At 48.4% G+C, this 24,060-nt stretch overlaps 1 protein-coding gene, 1 non-coding gene and 1 pseudogene across 2 annotated transcripts in view; all 3 read left to right on the plus strand.

Moving 5' to 3' along the window:
- LOC144121213 (aromatic-L-amino-acid decarboxylase-like) overlaps positions 1-4,653 on the plus strand; it is a 149,286-nt gene extending 144,633 nt beyond the window's left edge. The window contains exons 15-16 of the mRNA XM_077654299.1: positions 1,208-1,432; positions 4,446-4,653. Coding sequence (XP_077510425.1) covers positions 1,208-1,432; positions 4,446-4,520 — 300 coding nt within the window. The 3' untranslated portion in view covers positions 4,521-4,653. The remainder of the gene's footprint in view (positions 1-1,207; positions 1,433-4,445) is intronic.
- Positions 4,654-20,317: 15,664 nt separating this feature from the next.
- LOC144122347 (U2 spliceosomal RNA) lies at positions 20,318-20,492 on the plus strand (annotated as a pseudogene).
- Positions 20,493-21,553: 1,061 nt separating this feature from the next.
- Positions 21,554-21,676, plus strand: LOC144122277 (U5 spliceosomal RNA). The gene has a single exon (XR_013312882.1). It is a non-coding gene; the product is annotated as a U5 spliceosomal RNA (small nuclear RNA).
- Positions 21,677-24,060: the final 2,384 nt, after the last annotated feature.

The raw sequence follows: 24,060 nt of genomic DNA on the forward strand, positions 1-24,060 counted from the left end.
CAATGAGCGCTAGTGGCTGAACCAATAGGTCGCATTGTCGAAGGAGTCCACACAAGCGACGCTGGCGAGGATACTCACTGGAGGGCACGCTCAACACAGCGAAGATCAGTTGAGAGGGGTTTGCTATCATCGGAAACTAAATGTACACGGACGGGGCGAAGAGCACGCAGATGAAATGCTAACTTACGGCTGACTATTAACGGCTGATCATTAAATAGCTTTCTAACCGAGGAGGAACAAACATACGCATGCCCAGAGGCGCGTTAACACAGACCGCGTAAAAGAAGCAAACACGAAATCCCAAGTGGACACACATTGACAGCGATAACTTCACATAAGGCAAAAACCTACAGGCAGCATCGCTGAACAGAACCAAAAGACACATGCACTGAGGTATTCAAGAGCAGCAGCTGTTATTTTCTAGCCAAAAATTGCAACTGTTTACAGAGCAGAGCTGCAGATACCGCTCTAACATATGTGTCTGACCCGGTCTTGCTGATCATCAAGGTCTCAGGGATTTCCCTTCCAAGCTTGTCAGAGGTGCGCCAAAATACCTGATTGTCACCAGACAACGCACAGCTTCTATGCTTACACGTTCTGAAGTGGATAAAGGTTACTGCTCTTGTTATTCGGAGGTTAGTGCACGTGTGCAACCTACTCTCTCACATTAGATAACTAACGGAAGCATGTTGACGTATCGGAGCTAGAGCTTCTGTCCTCCGTGTGTAGCCTCAGTTACAACACGCCATTGTCCCCTTTTCTAGTCTAATAGTTATGAGGTTGCATTTTCATACACAGACTGTGTTGACTGTTTTTTATCACTTTGATCGAAGTAACATATGTGTGGTGTGCCTGTTATCTGAGAACACAAAGGGGGGGGGGGGGAGTGAAAACTGCCGCGAAGCAGTGCGCACGGTTGTCGCAAGCCGTCATTTTCTGTGCTAACGATAAACAGCAAGCGCCCGACGTAATCCTTCCAGACAGCATGCTACTGAAAAAAAAAACATTGATAATGTGAAAGAAAAATTTGATTTCTGAACCGAAGTGAGAGCGCATAAAAATGGTGTAAATACTTTGTCTACTAAACATATAGACGGAAGAAGCAGTGTCGCTCCGATGAAACAGCAAAAATGTCTGTCAGCTGCGGCTGTTACGATCCTGCGATGTGGTACATGACAGCTGGTGGCATTTTTTCCGCCCCCCGCAGGGCTCCAACCAGCTGAACGAGAAGCTGCTGTCGAGCATCAACGCGTCGGGCAAGCTGCACATGGTGCCGGCGTCGCTCAACGACCGCTACGTGATCCGCTTCTGCGTGTGCGCGCCCAACGCATGCGACGCGGACATCGCCTACGCCTGGCACATCGTCAGCCAGTTCACCACCGAGCTGCTCGAGCTGCTCGCCCACGAAGTCGGCAAGAAAGAGGAGGAAAAGGTGAGAATGAATGCTCCTGCGCGCAAGGGGAGCAGACGTGCTGCTTTTCTAAGCACAGTATGCACCATCGCGTGCGGGCAAGTTAGCGTTGCATTAAAACACCGTCGGAGGCGAGTTCCTATAGCAGTGCAACATTCCATGCGGGAAATCTAGTTGAGCAATAAAACATCGTTGTGGGAAAGTTAGTCTAGCAATGAAGCATCGCTATGTACAAGTTTAGCACAAACCATCGTTGTGGGCAAGTATAAGTTTAGAACTAAAACATTGTTTTGGGCATGTAAACTCAGCACTAAAACAGCGATGTGTGCAAGTCTACCACAAACCACCGCTTTGGGCAACTATAAGTTTAGAACTGAAACATTTTTTGGGCATGTAAATTCAGCATTAAAACAGCGCTGTGTGCAAGTTTAGCACAAAACATTGTTGTGGGTTAGTAAGACACTTAGCATCGTTGAGAGCAAGTTTTTGGGCAAGTAAATTTAGCACTAAAACATCGCTGTGCGCAAGTTTAGCACAAAACGTCGTTCTGGGCTAGTAAGACAGTGATATATCCTTGTGCGCAAGCTTAGCACAATAAATCCCTGTCGGCAAGTAAGTTTAGAACTAAAATTGTTTTGGGCATGTAAATTTAGCATCAAAACAGCGTTGTGTGCAAGTTTAGCACAAAACATCGTTCTGGGCTGGTAAGACAGTTATATATCCTTGTGCGCAAGTTTAGCACAATACATCCTTGTGGTCAAGCGGGTTTAGCACTATAATAATGTTTTGGACAAGTAAGTCTTTTACCACTGAAATATCGTTGTGTGTAAGTATAGCGCAACACAGCGTTGTGGTTAAGTAAGTTTAGCACTGAAAGATTTGTTTTGGGCAACAAATCGTTTTAGCACTGAAACATCGTTGTGGGCTAGTAAGTTTACCTCAAAACTTCGTTGCGGCAAGTAAGTTTAGCACTAAAACATTGTTGTGGGCAAGTAAGCTAAGCACTGAAACATTGTTTTAGGCAAGTTAGTTAAAGAGTAACAGTGCTCAATGCAAGTTATTTTAGCACTAAAAATCGTGTTGGGAAAGTAATTTTAGCAGTGCGACGCACTGCACGGGCAAGCTATTTGATCACTGCAGCAACGCGTGTGGAAGAATACTTTTGCAAAATAACATTGTTTATGGGAAAGTTATAGCTTAGCACTTAAGCTTTGTAATGCCTAAGCAATAATATTTTCATATAGAGGTCATGAGCTTCCAACATTTCGCCGTTGTGGGCACTAAACTCAAGAAACGCAAAAAAATGCTTGTAAGTTAGGCAAAATATTGCATTGCTATACCGGTAGAATAAGCAACTTAGATTAATTTCTTAACAGCTAGAAATAATAAAATTCATACGTACTCGGGCACATACAATAAAGCAAAAAAATATTCAACATTATTCGATCAGGAGTGCAGGCTTTGAAATAGATTGTTTTGACGAGAGCCCTGGCGTTTGCAGTGAGTGATCTCACCCCAGGTCTTAAGAGTTACTGGCAGCTGGCACACTGACTTTGCTTTGGGAAATACAATTTTGTGCAATACAGTGAAGATTTGTTCTCTTGCAGGTACAAACAAAAAGTACTGAAATTCTTAAAAGTCTGCATTGTCCGTTATACGCCGGGTCTTACCGGATGATTGAAACTGAATGAAAACTAGTTATTTCACGCCTGTAACATAGCATGTGAGTATAGTTAGCATGGCAATATAATCTCATGCTGATATATATTTTGGCTGCATAACATCGCGTTTGAACAGCATGGTTAAGCAAAATTCCCTGTGTCGGTAAGCTATACTTAAGCGCAATAAAATTAACTGTAAGGTCACCCGCAATGCAGAGCGTGAGGGTAAGCTTATCAACGCAATTTTGCGGCTGGGAGTACAGTTGAGCAGCATAACATCGCATGCGGGCAAGTCATTTTCTTCGTACAACATCGCGCGAGAGCGAGTTTGTTAAACAGTAATCGTCCCCTTTCCTAGTGCTTAATTGTACCTCTTGTGTTGAGATACGAAGACTTTGATTCTGACGTAACGCGTGAAGAGCGAAAAATTAAGTCAACCAAGCTATATGCTTGCGGGCGTCAGTATTTCGTAATTACAGATTTTAGGGCGATGGATGCAATGGACAGACAAAAAAGGTACCCAGAGCACGGTCGCTGTGTGTAATATTGGGGAGATATTTGTGTATCACAGCGGCACCTGCACAGAGTACTGTGAAGCAGCATGAATGTGTGTGAAGGCACTCAGCGCCTGTCCTGGGCGTACCTTCTTCGTGGCTTCCTTTGCGCTGCAAACTATAGTTATGGCATGGAGACTGCTGTCGGCGATAGAATTCGTGCCCGCTGCTTTTAGCAATAGCAATGCTTCCACGAGTTCAAAATAAGCACTTTTCGTTTAATTTTCCGTCATTAGTCGAGCCTAAAGCAAAGGTTGGAATAAGTGCGTCCTGTCTGGTGTTGTCATAAGACGTAGTAGTACGGGTGCTAGAAACTACGACTAGAGCTGAGTCCCTTGACAACGCCTGCAGATTTGTATCCAGCCGGGGCTGCCTGACGGTTGTGATTATTCAACAAATGCTTGTGAAAAAAAAAAACGGATAAAAACTGAGAAGTCAGCGAATCGGCCTTGCGTAAAGCAAAGTGCTGAGTGCTCTGTGTTTCTTATTTATTTGTTTGTTTATTTATTTCTAATTCGAACACAAGCTATAACGTAGTTGTCCTAGCAACGAGGCACAACAGCGTGCCATGCGCACTGCGCAGATTGGCTAAAGTAGCAACAGAAATTATACGCCGTGACTGAAAAACTACCAAAGCGTTAACATCTTCAGTAGTTTGGGTGGACTTTGCCGATAGCAGAGCATCGAATAGCCTCTGTATCGAGCGATGTATCGAACTCCACCGGGACTAAACTCCAGCGCCTCACTTTCTGATCGCCTTGCTTCTATGCACATTTGTACCTTGAACACGTGTGCATGAATGTGGCCGCATCATTTCAGGAGCCTCACCACACGGTGCTCGATACGACGTACGACAGCTACATAAGCTGCTCGGACAGGATGACGCATGGATGAAGCGGCCGTGCCTAGCTCTGCAACCAACACCAAACCCTTGTGCCTGCGACTGCACCAATTTGAGTGCAATATGCACGAATGGCTGCTCCTGCATGTCTTGTGCCGAGGGCTGCTCGTTCACATGCATGTTATCCACTGCACACCCCGACTTCGTCTGCCCTTCGCAACATGGATGCCCTTCCAGCAAAGCGGGAAGTTATGGGACCGACTTATGTCATCAACCCTGCTCTGTTTTGGCGCTGGTGTAAACGCACGACTTAACAACATGAGGTGTCGGCTTGGTGTCCAGTGTGTTATTTCGGGATGCCTTGAGTTAGTTGTGTACGTATAGAATGTAGTTGTGTGTTATTCCGAGTGTTAGGCCTAGCGAACATCTTCAGTCATCCAACGCTTTTCTGCTCGTCTCCGCTTACAAGCGTGATGTGGTGCATGCCACTGAGGGCGGAACGCCTAATTCGTGGTTACTTGTAATTGAAGCAAGTGCTATAGCTAGTCAGCATACATCGTCCTTCAATACCTATTGTCAGAAGCGACAAGTACTATACAAATGCACGCACAAAAATATGTGTAATATTAGGGTACGAATGTTTATCAAATAAATTCCTACCATTCGTAAAAAGGGTTTTTTGTACTGTCGGCAGAGAAATATTGATAGTGCATAAAATTCGATCGGAATTCCTTGTAAGTTTCAAAGAAACGGCAAAATCAGATTCGCTCATTCTTCTATCTACGTCCGCGTCTCCCTCTTCGGGTGATTTTGGGCAAACATTCTTGTGCTGTCTCGAGGTGAAGAGAAATGCTCAAAAGAAAGCTGGTGACCCTTTTGCCCAGCATGATATCACATCACTCCTAATTACCTACGTGAAACGTGTACCACTGCGCGCTTGTAGTGGATTCGAGCAGTGTCAAAATGGCATGCTAGTACGTATGAACAAAGCAAGCTGCATGAAGAGCTGACCACTGCATGTGGCTTGTGCATGCTTCTGATTTTGAAACTAGGACATATGCCATTCAACAAATCCATCACATGGGCCTGGATTCCTGGTGTCTGAATGCCCTGTGTCTCTTCCGCTGGGAGGAGAAACTAAAGAGGAAATTCCGATAATGTATTGAATGTCTGAGAATCAGAACGGCGAGGAACAGGTGTGATCGGATGACTAAGTCCTTGTCATTCATGCTTCTGTTCGACCAATAAGAGGATTATGCGGCTGCTTTTGTTGACATGGTGGTGTGCAGTCATTCATAACCTTCCTAACATTGTCTTGCTTTCAATAAAGTTGCTCGCAAAAGTAATATGAAAAAGCCACCATTTCTCCTCTTCGTGCGTTGATGTTTTGAAACTAGGATAAAGATACGCTAAAGCCACTCTTCTTGCGAGATAAACGGCATTAGTATCAGTGGGCCAGTACAATCCGTTTACTTCAATCGATTACAGTTGAGATAACTTGCATTTTTCTGTACATAATATCCTGGAAAAGAAAACGGTTAGTGGCGATTTGTCAGCGACATTTCGCACTTGCAGCGTTACCTCACTGCACAAGAAATGTAACAGCAGAATTGAAACCAAGCCATGACCATTTGAAAAAAATAATCGATGAGAAGGCTAGGAATATTTGCACTAGCCACAGAAGGAAGCACTTGAGTCCGCAGTGAAAACGTGAAAGAGACTTGACGAACATGGATGAATAAATACTTAGTTTCTAAGAACGGTAGCGTGACGAAGAATGTAATGGTGCAAAAAGACTCTGCCAGTGCCTCTGCTGGATCTACACCTTTGCCATGGTTCTTTAAATGCGTCGACTAACTCGTCTGTGGACCCCGCCAAGATTTGTTGTTGACTTGCGGGGCCGGGACATGTGGCCGCAAAGGTTTCCGCCTTTATTGATGTCTAGGAGATATAAAAAGTTACCAAGCGGAAGAGTTGCAAAGTCATTCTTTTTTGTTCTTGTCGTAGTTTTAAGGAAAGTACTTTGAAGTTCATTTGTCAGCTGTTTGTTGTTGTTCACTTTCGTTGCAAAAAAAACAAGGTTTTTTTGCTTCAAGATGCTTTGCTTCATGCAAGTTACGCATGTATAACCATATATGTGTAGCGTACGTAGCTGTGGGATTGACATTAGTGTGTCACAAACGGCTCACAAGAGCGTTTATGTTATCCACATATAAAAACAGACGCCTTCCTTTCATATTTAAAGCGATGTCAATGCATTTGTACATATGCTGTTAATAGAAACCAAATATTTTGCCTTGAGTTTTCTGCGTAGTCTGTCATGCTTTCTTTGTTTCTTTTCTTCGAACGATTCGCATTGCATACCAACACTCAAAGGTAAGTATGATGTGTACAGCCACTGTCAAAAGTTTACAGTCCAGGGAGCTTTGCTTCTGTGTCGTGTAGTGCAGCTTTGTAGCATCAGTGCAAACCCAAACCTTCGGATTGGGCCAAGACGGTCCCTGTCTTCGATAGATTTGGAAGGCTGGGAATTCATAACGAGCCACGCGATGTAGCCCAGAAGCAAGCCACCCTCGGGTCTAAACTTTTGACTTAAGGTGCACACCACGAAAGTAAACGAAAGTAAGGGAAAACATAAGGAATGTCTAGGCATGCATAGCTTCATGGACTTGTCACGAAAGTAAGGGAAACATAAGGAATGTCTAGGCATGCATAGCTTCATGGACTTGTCACGAAAGTAAGGGAAACATAAGGAATGTCTAGGCATGCATAGCTTCATGGACTTGTCACGAAAGTAAGGGAAAACATAAGGAATGTCTAGGCATGCATAGTTTCATGGACTTGTCACGAAAGTAAGGGAAAACATAAGGAATGTCTAGGCATGCATAGTTTCATGGACTTGCATTCAAGCCCATGCGCTGTTTGAAATTAAGAACTGTAACGCTTCTTCTCATTCATTATGGTTACTTGTTAGCACGGTCCATGAAGGCGAATAGAGTGGAAGCGAGTTTAGGAAAGTAGAGCCAAACTACTGCACGACTTGAAACGCAACATCTTTGTCAAAAGTTTAGAGCCCAACCAAGCCATGACCACTTGCACGCAATAATCGACGGGACTGCAGGACTTGAAACGCACAGCCTTTGTCAAAAGTTTAGAGCCCAACCAAGCCATGGCCACTTGCACGCAGTGATCGACGGGGAAGCTAGATATATTTGTACTAACCACGATAGAAAGCATTTGAGTACACAGTGAAACATGATAGAGACTTGACGAACAGGGATGAATAAATCAAGTCATGAAGATATAAAAACTTACCAAGTCCAAGAGTTTCAGTCATTATTTTTGTTCTTGTCACTCTCCTTTGCCAGCCGCGGTGGTCGCAGCTGGCAAGGGTTAACTGGAGAGACATGGGAGAGGCCTTTGCTCTGCAGCAGGCGTAGTCAGGCTGATGGTGATGATGATGTGTTTGTTTCTGGTCTATGCCGTGTAACTCGTTATCTATCGTCAGCGTTCCATATCTGGCCAAGGTGCGGCGAAATCTTGACCTCAGTCCCCCGAAACTCAGGATTTCCATGGATGGTATAAAAGCCCCATTACACGTACGGCTTAGAAGCGAACCGCTTGGGCTCCAAACTTTTGACAAAGACTGTACGTACAGTCCGTGCTGCTGCTAGGAATGAAGAAGGCGAGCCAAATGGGCAACTGAACAATAAACGTCAAGCTTTAAGGAGAGCGTGAGAGGAAGCAATGGCGTCGTAGATAACCGAAGGAATACCGTGCGTGCAACACTAACGCGGAGAGATAGCAATAATAGCAATAATTGGTTTTTGGGGAAAGGAAATGGCGCAGTATCTGTCTCATATATCTTTGGACACCTGAACCGCGCCGTAAGGGAAGGGATAAAGGAAGGAGTGAAAGAAGAAAGGAAGAAGAGGCGCCGTAGTGCAGGGCTCCGGAATAATTTCGACCACCTGGGGATCTTTAACGTGCACTGACATCGCACAGCACACGGGCGCCTTAGCGTTTTTCCTCCATAAAAACGCAGCCGCCGCGGTCGGGTTCGAGCCCGGGAACTCCGGATCAGTAGTCGAGCGCCCTAACCACTGAGCCACCGCGTCGGGGCTAACGCGGAGAGAGCGGCCGCTGATTTACAGCGAAGCTGTTGTGGCTCGCGTGTGTTGTGAGCGGTTCCGTCATTGACGCAGCACATCACTTTGCCATCGTGTGACCGGTCATGTGGCATTGCGTTACCGTGACGTCATCATGTGTTTGCTCGTGTGGCACATTGCGCGATCGTGATATCACCGTCACGTTACCAGCCACGTGACCGCTAACGTCACAGACAGCGAGGAGACTTCCGGGCGCAATCCGCATAGGTGCTGGTGTACTCTCTTCATTTCACTGCAAATAGAAAAGGCACAAACAGCTATGCTGGTCAAACGCCTAAATGAGAAAGCGTAATCGTAAAGTCACGTTAATTTATTCATTTATTTTCATTGTCATTAACGCTAGGTGGCCTATGTGCAAAACATGCTTTCAAAGGGAGACGTATTCGTTCACGCCAAGGGCAGCCTTAGCTGAAGTCCGTAGTCGTACCATAGGCATAGCCATGTTGGTTAAAGGCACATCATCTTCGATGTAGTCTTATTCGTTCGTTCTCAATGACCAAAACGCACGGTGCAATAAATTTGGACGCTAGGTTCGCCCATCTCTTGCACCCAGGGATGCGCCATGCTTGGCTCTTTAGGTCAAGCACTCAGGAGGTTTGGACCAAACTTCTATTGCGCTATCTCTCCAGGATTTATAAGACATATGGAGCGTCGCTTTAAATTCGATGCAGTTTAGCTCCGATATTAGTGCTCAGAATCAACATACTGTCACGAAGTGACTGCAGTCCGGAGAGCAGAAAGGCTGGGAAAATGCGGCCTAAACAAAACTCTTTATTTGGGCTGACTTCCGCCCACAATGGACTGAATCACTCGGCGGCGGCGTAGCAACAACCGTGCTCGGCGGTCGTCGAACAGAATGCCCGCCGCTGTCGGCCGTGCTCAATTTAAAGCTGGTAGCGAACTTTCGAGATAAAACGTGCAAAGTTACTATAGCAGGATACAACTTAAAAAAAAAACAGCAGTTGTTAACACTGGGCCACGGACCGCGGCATACTGTATCACTCCACTAGCCAGCCCTAAAATTAAACGAAATCAACTTTTTAATGTTTGACTTTATTAAACAAGCCAGGTATCAAAATTCTAGAGCTCATAACATTTTTCTTGTGATTAGCTTCTTGTTTAGATGGCAAGAGAAGTTTTAACAACGGATTACTTTTTTTTTGTCGTGGAGGAATTCTGTGCGCCGGTCCTGAATGTGTGCGGAGCTTCACTGCAGACTTAAGTTGTATCCGACTATAGAACATCCTGGAACAACGTAGAATCAGCTCTGCCTGGATGCGATCAATCGAGCTAAATATGGTCGCGTCTTGCATCGCAAAAGCGATAAAGCGGCGTGGCGGCAGATTTGATGAATGAACAAACACTGCAAAGATTCGCGGCAATTTAACCATGGTATGAGAGTGCTTCTGGTTACATGCCATTCTACATCACCTTCAGTCCTGACTTCACCCATCAACGCACCTCGTGTCCGCCAATTCCGAATGGCGCAGTATCTGTCTCATGTATCGTTGGACACCTGAACCGCGCCGCAAGGGAAGGGGTAAAGGAGGGAGTGAAAGAAGAAAGGAAGAGAGAGGTGCCGTAGTGGAGGGCTCCGGAATAATTTCGACCACCTGGGGATCTTTAACGTGCACTGACATCGCACAGCACACGGGCGCCTTAGCATTTTTCCTCCATAAAACCGCAGCCTCCGCGGTCGCGTTAAAACCCGGGAACTCCGGATCAGTGTACAGTGTACAGCATGCTGTTGTTGTGCCCTAGGAGCCTTCATCTCCTCATACCTCTTCGTCCTTAGAACCCTAAGTGCGACCAAGCGGGGAAATGCGCAGGGCTTCGCGTCGCCACCGCTGTCTCCCCGTAGCCGCAAAGGGTTCGGGATTTTTAAAGAACTGGTACGTCCTCAGGGCATGCGTGCAGCACACGATTTGCTGAGGCAGAAAGAAGATATAGTACGTCGCTGTAAATTGAGTGCATTCTTCTAGTCATCATATTTCAATGTTCGGCGCGTGTGTTCCTCAGCCGACGCGTATGTTCCTCAGGTTACCTTGCGTCTAACATTAGAGAGTTTTAGAATAGCGAGATCCAGTTCCGCGCGATGGTAGCTGCGCATGCATAGGTGGCCTCGAAAGGCCAGGTGTGGGCGTGCACCTGCCACTGCGCAGGTGCAGTTGAGTCCACGCGCAAGCTGATCACAGTGACGGCTTGGGCTATGCTAAATGCCTGCATTAAATGCGCTGAAAAAATGCACTCAAGCATAACGTTTTGCTGTAGACCTGCATACAACTTACGTACGCAACTGAGCGTATTAAATGGCACAGTGACGTCATGTGCTGAGCATGGGTCGAACCACCAGTGGGGCGCAGGACCCGTCTATGTATCGCCATTTGTCACAAGTGAGTAATCGTTAGGAAGGGCGGTTTATGACTACAGACACCAGCCTGTATCGGGTGCTTTAAGCACGCTGCTGCCTCCGCGCCTTAACGGCGTGGGCCCTAATTCAGCTCGAAGCACTGGAGATCATAATACTGGTACATGAAAGCAATTCATGCTTTGAAAAGCGGACAGGATTGATGAACGCGGATGCTGAGGTTTCTGCACTAAAAATGATGCCAAGAGGAAATCAGGTTGTATATGTTGGAGGCTCGCCTTAACTGTAGTGCACTTTGACGTCAGCCCAAACGAAGCCGCACCTGGAGTAGTATATACAGGGACAGTCTATTGAATTTATCGACCATATTTTCTTTGCGGCTGTTGAAAGCTCTTTGTCCAAATGACCCACACACGACTGCGGAGCTGAGAAATACGGCAGAACCATTAAAAACGTAATTTTTTTTTTTGTTATTGGAATGTCTTTTTCTAGTGGTAGTCGACAGCTGCAAACCCTGACATTACAGACGTGACTATCCCACCTCCAAGGCGGTGTGCAGTGACAATCCGTAGTAGCAATATTGAGCGAGATGTTAACTGAGTTTAAAGCATTAAGTTCGCTTTAAAAAGCATTTTCAGTAAAAAAAGTCTGGCGATATTGATCACAGATACCAGCAACCATTTTTTTATTGGTAGCAGCGCTACCGGCGTCGGCGCGGCTGTCTGCATTTCTGAAACGTATGAAGAAAAGGCGAAAATGCAGGGTTAAATCATGTAAGAAATGGTATATCGTTGTAAAAGAAAAAAAATGTAGCGTCTGAAATAGTTTAGAGAAATAATAACCCTCTTTATGGGGTTCACTCCTATTCATGGAGCGTAGTATATTCACTCCATGCGACTACACGAAGAGCGAATTTTGAACGAAGCTGGGCGCTGCCATTGGGTCCGATCTGACTTTCTTTGTCAGTTTAAAATAAAAACTCGTGCCAAAACCGCGAATTATGCCCTATTTATAGTCATCACAAGGAAAGACCTACAAGAATGTGCTAATATTTTTATACTCGTTTTCGATATTAGACTGTCCCTATTGAAGAGCTTAAGGGGCATTGATAAGATTGAGTTGAAAATAAACAGCTTTTAGTAGAGGTTAAAATACCCGCTAGTTTCCCTGCAGTGCCACCAGCTGTTTGCAGCTGCGAACTACGTGTCAAGAGTGCACGCCGCTTCATGGGCGGTGAGGAAAGCGGCCGCGGCGAAGGAGAGGGGAACTTTCCTCCTTTCGCTGATCTGTGCGAAGCACAAGCGGTGGGCTCTGCGTAGTACGTTGCGCTGGACACGGAAACCAGTTATTTCCTTGCACTTCCAGCGCATCTTAACGAAACACAGTTTTACGATAGTGTTCTTAGGCTTCTGGTTTATGGGGGTTTAACGCCCCAAAACCACTGAGGCTATGAGGGACGCCGTAGTGAAGGGCTCCGGAAATTTCGACCACCTCGGGTTCTTTAGCGTGCACTGACATCGCACAGTACACGGGCATCTAGAGTTTCCCCTCCATCCAAATTCGACCGCCGCGGCCCGGATCGAACCCGCGTCTTTCGGGTCAGCAGCCGAGCACTATAACCACTCAGCCACCGCGGCGGCTGTTCTTAGGCTTCTGATGAGTCTTCGGCAACATTGCAGTCCTACCTACTCGGATTTTAGGAAAAGAAAAAAAAAACAAGAATATTTACGCTAACTGCCGCGCCTTACTACTTTGCTGCTGTGGTCGCTTTAGCTGGGCAATGCCACACAGTCACGCACCGATGAAGCCTTTTTGTCCTTTATGTCCTTTTTGATGAAGCTCGAGTTCATTCTTCATGCAAGCCGCCGCGGTGGCTTATTGGTTATAGCGCTCGGCTGCTAACGCAAAAGACGAGGGTTCGATCCCAGCCGTGGCGGTCGCATTTCCATGGAGGCGAAATGCTAGAGGCCTGTGTACTGAGCGATGTCAGTGCATGTTAAAGAACCCCAGGTGATGGAAATTTCCGGAGCCTTTCACTACGGCGTCCCTCATCGCCTGAGTCGCTTTGGGACGCTAAACCCCCATAAACCATGGACCATTCTTCATGCGGACATGGCGAATTTGTGTTGTGCAGTCGCGGCAATAGTAATAAGGAGCACGCTTCAGCGATAAAATCTCTCTCACGCCTAACCTAACGAAAATGGTGTGCTCACACCTAACCCCCAAAAAGCCTTGATATTTTCTGTACGGAAAGCGTGGGAAAAGCTCAAAAACGTGAGTAGTCGTCCGTACTATTTTGGCCGCACATGTGTATGTCTTCAGGGAGGAAGTTCGGGATAGCTGTCTACAGATTTGTATCTTGCTGATAAGCAGTATTTTCCAGCAAGTGATTCGTTCGCCGCTTCCCCAAGTCTGCCAGAGGAAGAAGCATTAGATAGCAAAATTTCCAGCCATGTTAAGAACCAGCCTAGTGGCGATAAGACGTTGCAGTAAAAAACTACCCACGAGTATTTTCCAGTGCACAGATAGCATTTTTCCGCATGTATTGCCTACTGATGATTGTATATCTTGGGCGCGCCGGATTCAAGGCTGTCACAATACGACACGCAAAAAGTTGCCAGGGCTTTAACTTAGTTAAACCCATTATAGTGCGAATGCACTGGTTTTTGGCTTTACTTGATTTTGCAAATGACCCGGGCCTATTTTGGAGGTCCCGATCGTGTTGGGCACGGTCAGTTATGGCTGGACATCAAGTTTGGTCCAAATCGGCCAAGGGATGGGAGGGCCAAATTTTGGGATTGGCCCGGGCTAAATTGCCAGTATTGAAGTCCAGGAAAGAAAAATCCATTTTCTTTCTCGCTTTCTCTCTTACTGAACCCTTTCACCTCTCACCTATCACTGCGATGATCTGCGGAAAGATGCTTTTTCTGACACCTCACATATGCGGACTCGGCTGTAAGTTTTGTTTTTTAGGATCAAAAAGAGGTAAGACGGGTGCTTGCAAGTATAAGACCCTAATTAAAAAGAGGCCCCTTTTTTATGCTCCTTGCTGAATAAGCTCTCTTCGGCTGAAAGACGTAGCGTCTGTCTTTGCTGCCCTTTATTCCTCGCGCCCGTCACGTGACTAAGGTTGGGTTCTCGAAAGCATCCTTCGTCCAAGCCCGATGTAAAGGAGACCACATTCCGCACGCAAGAAATGCGGCCGCAATGAAGGCCGCTACTTATCGCCATCCTCAAAGGGGGCGGCGGCTTTTCAGCTAACCCTAATGGCCGTGCCTGATGCCGTACTCCAGAGTGCAGGAACTATTCGTACGCATGCACTCCCACGAGTTACAAAAGCCGCTGTCTTGCCCACTAAGGTGGGTGCCGTGTGCGCGCATTTCACCAAATCCTCATCTTTCCACTTCACTTCGCATGCGTTCTGCCGACCATCGAACTGAACCTCCACTCTTACTGAAACTGGGGAGACACATAACGCAAAGACACTGGACAGAGCAGAACTAGCAACTGACTGCTAGTTCCGCTCTGCAAAGTCTGTGCGTTAGTGACGTTCGTTGAGTCAGCAAATAAAGCGTAGCCCCCTCCTGTAAGATGAAGGCGTTTCGGTCCGCGAAACGATCAGACCTGAGCCAGGCTGTCCATGTGGTCTAGCATGGGCTCCCCCCCCCCCCCCCCCCCCACAGGAGAGAGGACGCCGTTCTTTCCAGGTAGGACGTCTCCAGTAACGATAAAACCCCCAGCAATTCCCTCTGCTCACTTCCCCCTCCTAACCTCGAGCTGGCACCAACCAGGCAGATAACCCGTGAGAATGTGTAGCTTAGCACCCACCTGTCTTTACTTCTACCCAGTGACCACGATGTCTTCAGGCTTAAAGGGACATTCTAACCAGTGATGATGATGATGATGACGATGACCTCAGGCTTAATGGCATTTACCCACGGCGGGGGATTGGCCAAGGTGCATTTCTTATACCTCAGCGTCTTCGTTCTCGTAACTACGCATAACTTCGTTCCAGTTCTCATAACTGCACAGCCAAACCAAACATTCGTGATATTCAACTAGCCCGATTTGTAGTCTTCCGATACTTGTACTCAAAGCGTTCCGAAACTGACTGCCTCGCTTCGTGGTCTTCGCAGGAGGCCAAGATCGCCGAGGAGTCGGCCGACGAGGTGTTCGTGCTGGAGCGGAAGCAGCACAGCCTGCGCTATCGGCGCAGCTTCTTCGTGCGCATGGTGTCCGACCCGAAGCTGTACAACCCCAAGATCGTGCGCGCACTGTCCGGATCGACGAGCAGCGAACCGCATCGCCGCCAGCCCAGCGAGTCCTCCGAGTCGCCCACGTACACGGGCGAGGTGGTCACCCCGCTCTAGGCCCCGCCCACGCCCATGCCGCCGCCGCCGCCACCGCCCGAACCGAACCACCGCCGCACGCGTCTTCGAACGAGCAGCTCCGCCGGAAACGCGCCGTGCGACCACGGTCGTCCGCTATGCTCGGAAGAGCTCGCGGAGAACCCGGAGGTGTAGACGCCTGGGCGCGAAGCGAGAATGTATGGCAGCGGACCACTGGCGTTCGCTAACGACGACCGGATAGCGTCACTAAAAAAAACGCACCGATGCAACGGCCCCGGGTGCCTGCGTGCACTTGAAGTGCCCATCGAAGTGCCCTAGGGCAACCCTGATAGCACCAATGCCGGTCCCGTTTGAGATGGTGGCTGCCATCGTTCTGTTCATAACAGCAATTTAGTTCCGTTAAGACAACATAGGTCTCTGGATGCTCAAAATTTTCTAACTTTCTACCAGAAATAAGATTTCTGCGCCTGGCAGCTGCGTTGGACGGTCTCATTGGTCTAGGGAACCAGAGACGTAGCATTTCGGAATGTTTTGCGATGCCACTATAAATTTAGTCACAGAAACAAAATGGCGCAGTTGACATCACCCTCAACGGATGCGCAAAACAATATGTGTGTGCGAAGCGACATCTGGGGGCATAAAACGCAAACTTACATTCAATGATTGGCTATGTGCCCTGCGCAACGTTTTCTAGCCACCTGATGGTGCCAGCGTGCAACTGACTCCAAGCGTTCGTTACATAATCGCGCCGCCCATGGGTTTCCCGCTCCTGTATATTCTTGCTTCGTGCACGTGTCTGCAGATGAGCAGCCTTTAACGAATAGAGGTGGAACAGAGAGGCAACGTAAGGTCATACTCGAATGGGCATCATATAAGTCATTAAATTTTGAACCAGCGACGGCGCTTAAGAGCACTTGTATTGGACGCGGGAAGCTTTAATGAGCGGTTTGTTCCGCTGTATCATCAAGTTGAAAAAGATATAAATTATTTTTTCGTCGTTCCTTTGCGAACGTCACTCAACACAAAAAGCGGTGCAATCCGCGCTCCTATAGCGAACAAGCTGTGCCACAGCAAAAGCATGCGGGCATCATCTGCAGAAAATGAAACAACCTTAAGGCTAAGTTCTCGAAGATTTCGCAAAGGAGGTCGGTGATGTGCTACCGCACGGTGGCAAGAAATGTTTGCTCAAAGGAGAGTTTCCAAAAACCACGGCCGTTTATCAAGCATTTATTCGTCGCCCACAAATGCTCATTATAGCCTTCTTCGGAGCTTGGAACAAAACGAAACCTGTCATCTTCACAAGATGAAGTCCACTACATTATATCCGACGAAGCCATGAACCTGACGCTATTTGACCCTCACTCGAAGAGCTATGTAGCAAAAAGGTGGCTATAAAAGCTAGGAAACCAACAGAGTCGTGAGTAAGGTACTTAACGTAGTGTCGAACAATAGATGTTTATGTCGAGATCGAGGAAGCGCATTCATTAATTCCTAAAAAACCAGAAAAAAGTGACCTCTAGTCTGTTTTTGAACCAAACAATCAATAACTTACGTGCGGCTAGCTTTATTCCCTCTTGGGACTTACCCTGTCAAATGGGGATCCAGTTAGGCGCGAACAGCAAGTACCCAGAAGGGGTGGCGTATAGTGAGGAACGAAGCTGAATTTAAAACGAATCCAACAGAACCGCTGTCAATCGCGATTTGCGCCATCAGCAAGCGTGCAGCTTAGTATATATCTAAAAGAAGCTAAAAACGAAAAATAATGAAAATCGAAAGACAAGAGCCCACGTTGCTTGCTATGCAGCATAGTCAAAATAGCTTGAAACGTACGCAGCAGCAGCAAAAAGAAAAAAGAACGGATGTGACGAGCGCGCGGCATGTCACGGCGGAGCACAGAGAATGTGGGTTTCGAGCTGAATCACCTCGTTCGTACCCCCCCCCCCCCCCCCTATTAACTCCGGAAACGGAACACAACGCGACATGGCGCACCAGCCGACCAGCCTGTCCTATCTCTCTCTCTTTTTTTCCCGCCATACCACCCTTCCCACCTCCACCCAGCGCTTTCCTTTATCTTCGTGCTCACAGGAGGGGAGACGAGACCCGAGGCCGCATTTATTATTATTTTTCTCTCTATCTGGTCCTCCGGTCTCTGACTCCAGCCTCCGGTCCGGTTGTCAAGCCCAGCTGTTCTTTCCGCACCGTGTAAAAGGACCCCCGAGGTCACGTTATATAGTATAACTGTTACATGCATGCGACACACATGTTGTATACTAATGAATAAAACAGCCCCGTTGATTGCATTCGCCGGCCTGCCGTTTTAATGTGCCACGTGAATAACTTCCCATGGCCATACGCATCACTTGCCCAACGCCAGATGGACAACTTCTTCTCAGGAAGTCATCCGCAAACTTCCATCTACAACTTCCATCCACGCCACATATGAACCAAGAAAAGAGGGAAAATAAAGTGCCGCGACCTACTGCGCCCATGTGGGCTAAATTCATACGCCCAGCGAGTCCGCAGGACATCCACTGGTTCTCTGTCGACGAACGTCCAGAAGCTATTATCCGCCGGACATGCTTTGGTTCGCTAACGGTGGAAAGCAAAAAAGATGTGTTTCCTTCTTCCGACGGTAGTTATTGCACGTGCACAAAATTAGGTTTTGGGGGAAAGGAAATGGTGCAGTATATGTCACATCTTGGCGGACACCTGAACCGCGCCGTAAGGGAAGGGATAAAGGAGGGAGTGAAAGAAGAAAGGAAGAAAGAGGAGCAGAAGTGGAGGGCTCCGGAATAATTTCGACCGCCTGGGGATGTTAAACGTGCCGGAAATAAAATCAGGGGGACACTTAGTTCCGACTTAAAGGTGCTTTCAAAAGCGCTCTCAATGAAGTCACTGTTAAAGGCCGCCGCTTCCCGAATTTCCCGCCCACTTGTCCCCACAGCGGGTTGCGACGCGCTCGAGAATTTCTCTGGGGGATGGGGGTTCTTAACCCACCGGAGCGACGCGGCTGACTGGCCGGGGCCATGCAGCTGCGTGACGTGTGAAAGAATCTAACCAATAGCCATCTCTGAACCGACATACGCAGGAGCGTGAAATCGAGAAGGGCGCGAGTATGAAAAAAAAAATGTCCAGAAAGGGCTCGCCAACTTCTGCACGAGATTGTGGGTTCTCTGCTGCGCATAAAGTATATTATTTGGATAAGGTGTTTATGACAACAAAATGAAAGTGAAACTAGCTTTTTTTTGTGAAAGGAGATGGCGCAGTATCTGTGTCACATATCGGCAGACACGTGAACCGCGCCGCAAGGGAAGAAATAAAGGAGGGAGTGAAAGAAGAAAAGAAGAAAGAGGTGCCGTAGTGGAGGGCTCCGGAATAATTTCGACCACCTGGGGATCTTTAACGTGCACTGACATCGCATAGCACACGGGCGCCTTAGCGTTTCGCCTCCATCGAAACGCATCCGCCGCGGTCGGGTTTGAACCCGAGAACTCAGGATCAGTAGCCAAGCGCCTTAACCACTGAGCCACCGCGGCGGGAACAAAATTTAGTGACAACAAATTTGTGTACTCTCCTCAGGTGCTTCAGGGGCCCTTTAAGGATATGACTTGACATCGCTAATGGTTATTTTGCTACTTTCTTCCTTAATTAGTACATATTTATAATTACAGACGCTCATTGGTAGACACCAGTATGCATACCAGACCTTGTGAGACACCATAAGACACACAGAATGCCCGTGCCTCAAAGGCCTATGTGTCTCACTCGCAAGCCAAAGGAATGGGTTCCATTCTCAACTAATTATCCCAATTTAAAGCGAAAGCTGTACTAACCTAGCGGCGCCGATTTCGCTGTGTCTGCACGAATGACCTTGAACGGCGCAGGTATGACCTTGAAGCGGCCTTAATAAAAAACAACAAAATCATGCTGTAGTTGGGAATCCAACCTGGAACTCCGGCATCCGAGACGGGGACGCTTCCAGTACGCCACCGTTTTTTTTTACTTTATTGCATGGAAATAGTGCCGAAAAGAAAAATATCAGCATGCTTACGCCCATGCTTACGCGACAAAACGCCAGGCCACCATACCCCTGCACGTCCCTACCTTCCCAAACATCAAAAGTCTGGGAGGCACACACATGCAACCAGACAGAGGAGCCAGCTGGGCGGCTCTTCCAGGGCAGCATATACTCCCCGCACCAAAACGCATTGCTCACGAAACAGAATTGGACGACCGTGGTGATTCGGCGTGGTGGTCCATCATGCGCCTCCTCCATAGACTAAATAGTCCCAGCAACTTAAGTAGATCATATGGAACAACACAGTGTTTCTCCACATAATATTGGCTTTTGGGTAAAAGAAATGGCGCAGTCTCTGTCTCACATATCGGCGGACACCTGAACCGCGCCGTAAGGGAAGGGATAAAGGAGGGAGTGAAAGAAGAAAGGAAGAGAGAGGTGCCGTAGTGGAGGGCTCCGGAATAATTTCGACCACCTGGGCTCCACAGGCAAAAAAAACGGATACTGTAAGGTGTGATTGCCCCGCCGCGGTGGCTCAGTGGTTAGGGCGCTCGACTACTGATCCGGAGTTCCAGGGTTCGAACCCGACCGCGGCGGCTGCGTTTTTATGGAGGAAAAACGCTAAGGCGCCCGTGTGCTGTGCGATGTCAGTGCACGTTAAAGATCCCCAGGTGGTCGAAATTATTCCGGAGCCCTCCACTACGGCAACTCTCTCTTCCTTTCTTCTTTCACTCCCTCCTTTACCCTTCCCTTACGGCCCGGTTCAGGTGTCCAACGATATACGAGACAGATACTGCGCCATTTCCTTTCACCCCAACACCAATTATTATTTATTATTATAAAGACGCCGACGACACCGGCTTTTCTGCGACAAGAGCTCCATAACGCTGTCGCGTTAAAATTACCCAAATAAACTGCTCCGACCCATGTTGCACTGCTTTATCGGATCTATTCCTACTTGGATCTCTTTGATCGCGGGCGAATGTCCGGACCCCGTAGAGTATCTGTTACGGGTCCGATTGGACTTATTTTTGGAAATGTGGCGGAGAGTTTGAAGGATGCTTCACTCCCGCCACCGGTTGGCCCGGTATTGCACTACCTCCGGGATCGGCCTTGTCTTTAGCGCGTCTTTACTATCCTGTCTTTCTATCCCATCTTTCAACTCTCCTACTGTCTGCATATAACTCTCCTACTATCTGCATATGGTAGCGACTGTGGCTCGGCTCGACTTGAGCCAGTGGGCAGGCCTGTGCACTTTCCTTTTCTTTCTTCCTGGCAACAACAGACAGACAGACAGATCGCGGTGCACACGGTGGAAGTGGAGTGAGCGAGCGAGCTCGCGGCACTTTAGTGAATGTCTCGGAGTCCTGTTTTTCAACCGGCGTCTTTTGCCCAATGTTATCAAAAAATTTAACTCCACAAAGAGGAAGTGGACCGACATGCGACTAGATGTGCGGCCTAGGCTTTATTTTAACGGATGGCGGTTTAATGCTCCTATAAAATATTCTCTCAAAGGCGTGTTTGCTTGTGCTACGGGCTGTGCTATTCAGTGAGTAGTTGATTACTCGCCTGAATTTCGATTATTTTATTGCAGGAAAGCTTGGAGATTATTTCGGAGTTAATATACCTCGGACACCTCGCTGGCTACCGTTAAAAATATCCGACTGACGGTAGCCACGTAATGTGTGTTTGTAAATAGGCGAATACGAAGCCCTATAGTTGCGCACTGTAACACGGTTAATAATGACGATAATTGGTTTCGGGGGAAAGTAAATGGCGCAGTATCTGTCTCATATATCGTTGGAAACCTGAACCGCGCCGTAAGAGAAGGGATAAAGGAAGGAACGAAAGAAGAAAGAAAGAAAGGGGTGTCGTAGTGGAGATGCGCCTTGTTTGATGCCCGCTTTGTTCGATAGGTGACGCAAGTGCCGCGTACCTCAACCATCAGTCAATCGCAATAAGAATGCACAAGCAGAAACGAATTTCATCAAATGAAAGAACGGGTAAAAACAAATTCTCAGTAGAACTTCTGTGCTACACAAGACAAAAAAATCAGACATTGCAAGACGTCAACCGGGTCGCGCAGTATTCCTCCGATGGGTTTGTTCGATTCAATGAAGTTACTGGCGTACATTGGCACCTCGTCGATAATGGGGTCTGGTAGACGCCCGTTTCGATTCCAGCGCTCAGGCCTCACCTCATGTACGTACTAATCTTTCGCCTTTTACTAAAGATTACCGTGGGGAGAGGCACTCCAATGAGTCTACAGGCGAATTTTTGAAAGGCCTTGCCCGTTTGGGCGAGGCCTATTTCTTTAATCAAAAAAAAGAACCAAACACTCCATCGAACTCTCCGTTTGAAACACAGTAATTAGCACCGTTTTCAGTCTTGGATCATGTATCAACTGGCCCAACAATCCTCCCTTTTTTTAGGTTACTGTGATTCGAGCGCTCGCCGCGCGATCTGGCATGACGTCACACCTCGCCACTCGCCGCCGCCGCCGTGGGAACGCTGCGAGCGCGCGGCCGCGTTGGACGTGCAGCGCATCGACTCCTCCAACTCTGGCTCGTGCTCATTACAACTGTGAACTCATCCTGCATCTGGAGACATCATTCTCATCCTAACGGCTCCAGCTCCTCGGACGCTCGGCGTGCCTGTGACAACATGGCCACCATTCTTCACGGAAGGCTCTGTCCTGGGCAAATATCCCCGCAAGTCACCTTGCGGCCCCAGCGGAAGCACTTTCGCCTTCGCAAGAGGCCGCGTTCCAAGTTATGCAGCGACGCCGTCGCCAACAAGGCAAGGGTGAGACCACGGCTACAGGCTGCACACTTAACTCACCGAAAGGGGAGAATAGCGCTTTCTCCCCCAAGACGCCTACGAAGAAACAGAAGACACCGGCATCTGCGTGGGTGCCCAAACCACCTGTGCGCATGCAACCCGGGGACTATGTCGTAGTGGTCAAGCCTACAACGACGGTCTCTCTAAAAACAGCTTTCCAAGCCGGTGAGTTGGGCGCTGCCCTCACTCATTACGCTCGACCAACTCAGCCCAACGCCCTATATCCCCTAGTTGGGAACAGAACCTAGTGGTGTGTGGCACGCAAGAAGAAGAGGTGGTCCGACGCCTGCTCACAGACTTTCAACTCCCCTCCGGTCAGGGCCTCATTGCCATGCGTGGACATGGAAAACTGACTGGTGATGTGTGTCGTGGGGTTATCACGGTGCACAACCGTGAAACTATAGTGAATCACTTCAACCCAAAATCCAGTGGCGTGGTGGTGAACTTGTAGCCATCCGCAAGCTGGGAACCACCAACGTAGCTGTGCTCACTTTTGGGGGCTCCACTGTCCCCCGTTTCGTGCACTACAACTGCGAGCTTGCCCCAGTTCGTGAATACAAACGTACAATCCCAGCCTGCTACCGGTGTGGCGAACTGGGCCATCGAGTCGACATCTGCCCGGCTCCAGTACGCGAACGCTGTGGCCTATGCGGCCAAAATGTCGGCGCCACTGAAGAGGGAATGGCACCGCACGACTGCAAGCCAACCTGCCTTGTTTGCGGAGGTAGTCACCTCACCTGCTACCGTGAATGTAAAGGCAAATTCCGAAAACTTCATTCACCTGGCGGGCCCACTAAGCGGACTAAAGGGCCACCATCACCAAGACGCTGGACAAGGCGGCGAACACGCCACCCGGCGGTGCCAATCAAGACGCGCAACGAGGGGATCGCGCCAACACCTCCAAGCAAGACAAGGGACGCCAGCAACTGGCATCATCACAACCCAAGGTCGCGCCATCAAGCGGCGGCACCGGGAACCCAGCGCCCGGGTCACGTCAGCAAAAAGGCGTCGTCGATCGCGCCCCCCTGCGGGAGCCATAACAATCACAGGTGGGCAAGTCGAGTGGCCTCCCAGTCCTCCCTGTTAAAGTGCACTAGTACACTTTATCCCCGTCCTCTCTTCCCTCTCCCACCTCCACTAACTCCCCTTCGCCCCTCGAAGCTGAACTTAAACGAGAGCTTGCTCTTCTCCGGGCACAGAATGAGAAGCTCGAAGCCAGACTTAACGCTCTGGTCACTCAAAACTCTTCCCCTATGCCCTCCCTTACGGAGGAAGACGATAACATAACTGAACAGGTACCCTCACCACCGAATGAAGCGCACCCTCATGCCCTGGAGGCCCGAGTGGCGGCTGTCGAAAACATTGCTGTACAGCTTCCTCAACTCATAAATGCTGCCATTGCCGCCAAGATGGATAGCATAACTGCCCGCATCACGCGCTCGGTATCAGTCTTAACCCAGAAATGGATTCTCGAAAACTCACGTCTCTCTAAACGCGTAGGGCCCCGTAGGGTTCCCACACGCCCCACAAAACTCTCTCGTCGTATTGACGATTCCGATAACGAGGAATGCGCCATCCGCACGGCTTCGGACTGCAGTGGATCGAACCTCTTTAACATAGCAGCATCCTTCACCCTTCAACCTCTGATCATGGCCCCCAGTCTTAGATCGCGGGCATCGACAAAAACACATCCCTTCACAGTAACCCAGTGGAATTGCGCGGGTTTCAAAAACCGGCAGAAGCGAGCCCACTTTCGCATTTACGTTGAAACCTTTGAGTTCCTCGTGGCCGTGGTCGCCCTTCAGGAGCCCGGAGCCAACACCAAACTCACTAATTATCAGGCTTTCC

Source organism: Amblyomma americanum, chromosome 2, assembly GCF_052857255.1.
Source record: "Amblyomma americanum isolate KBUSLIRL-KWMA chromosome 2, ASM5285725v1, whole genome shotgun sequence".
Classification (NCBI taxonomy): domain Eukaryota; kingdom Metazoa; phylum Arthropoda; class Arachnida; order Ixodida; family Ixodidae; genus Amblyomma; species Amblyomma americanum.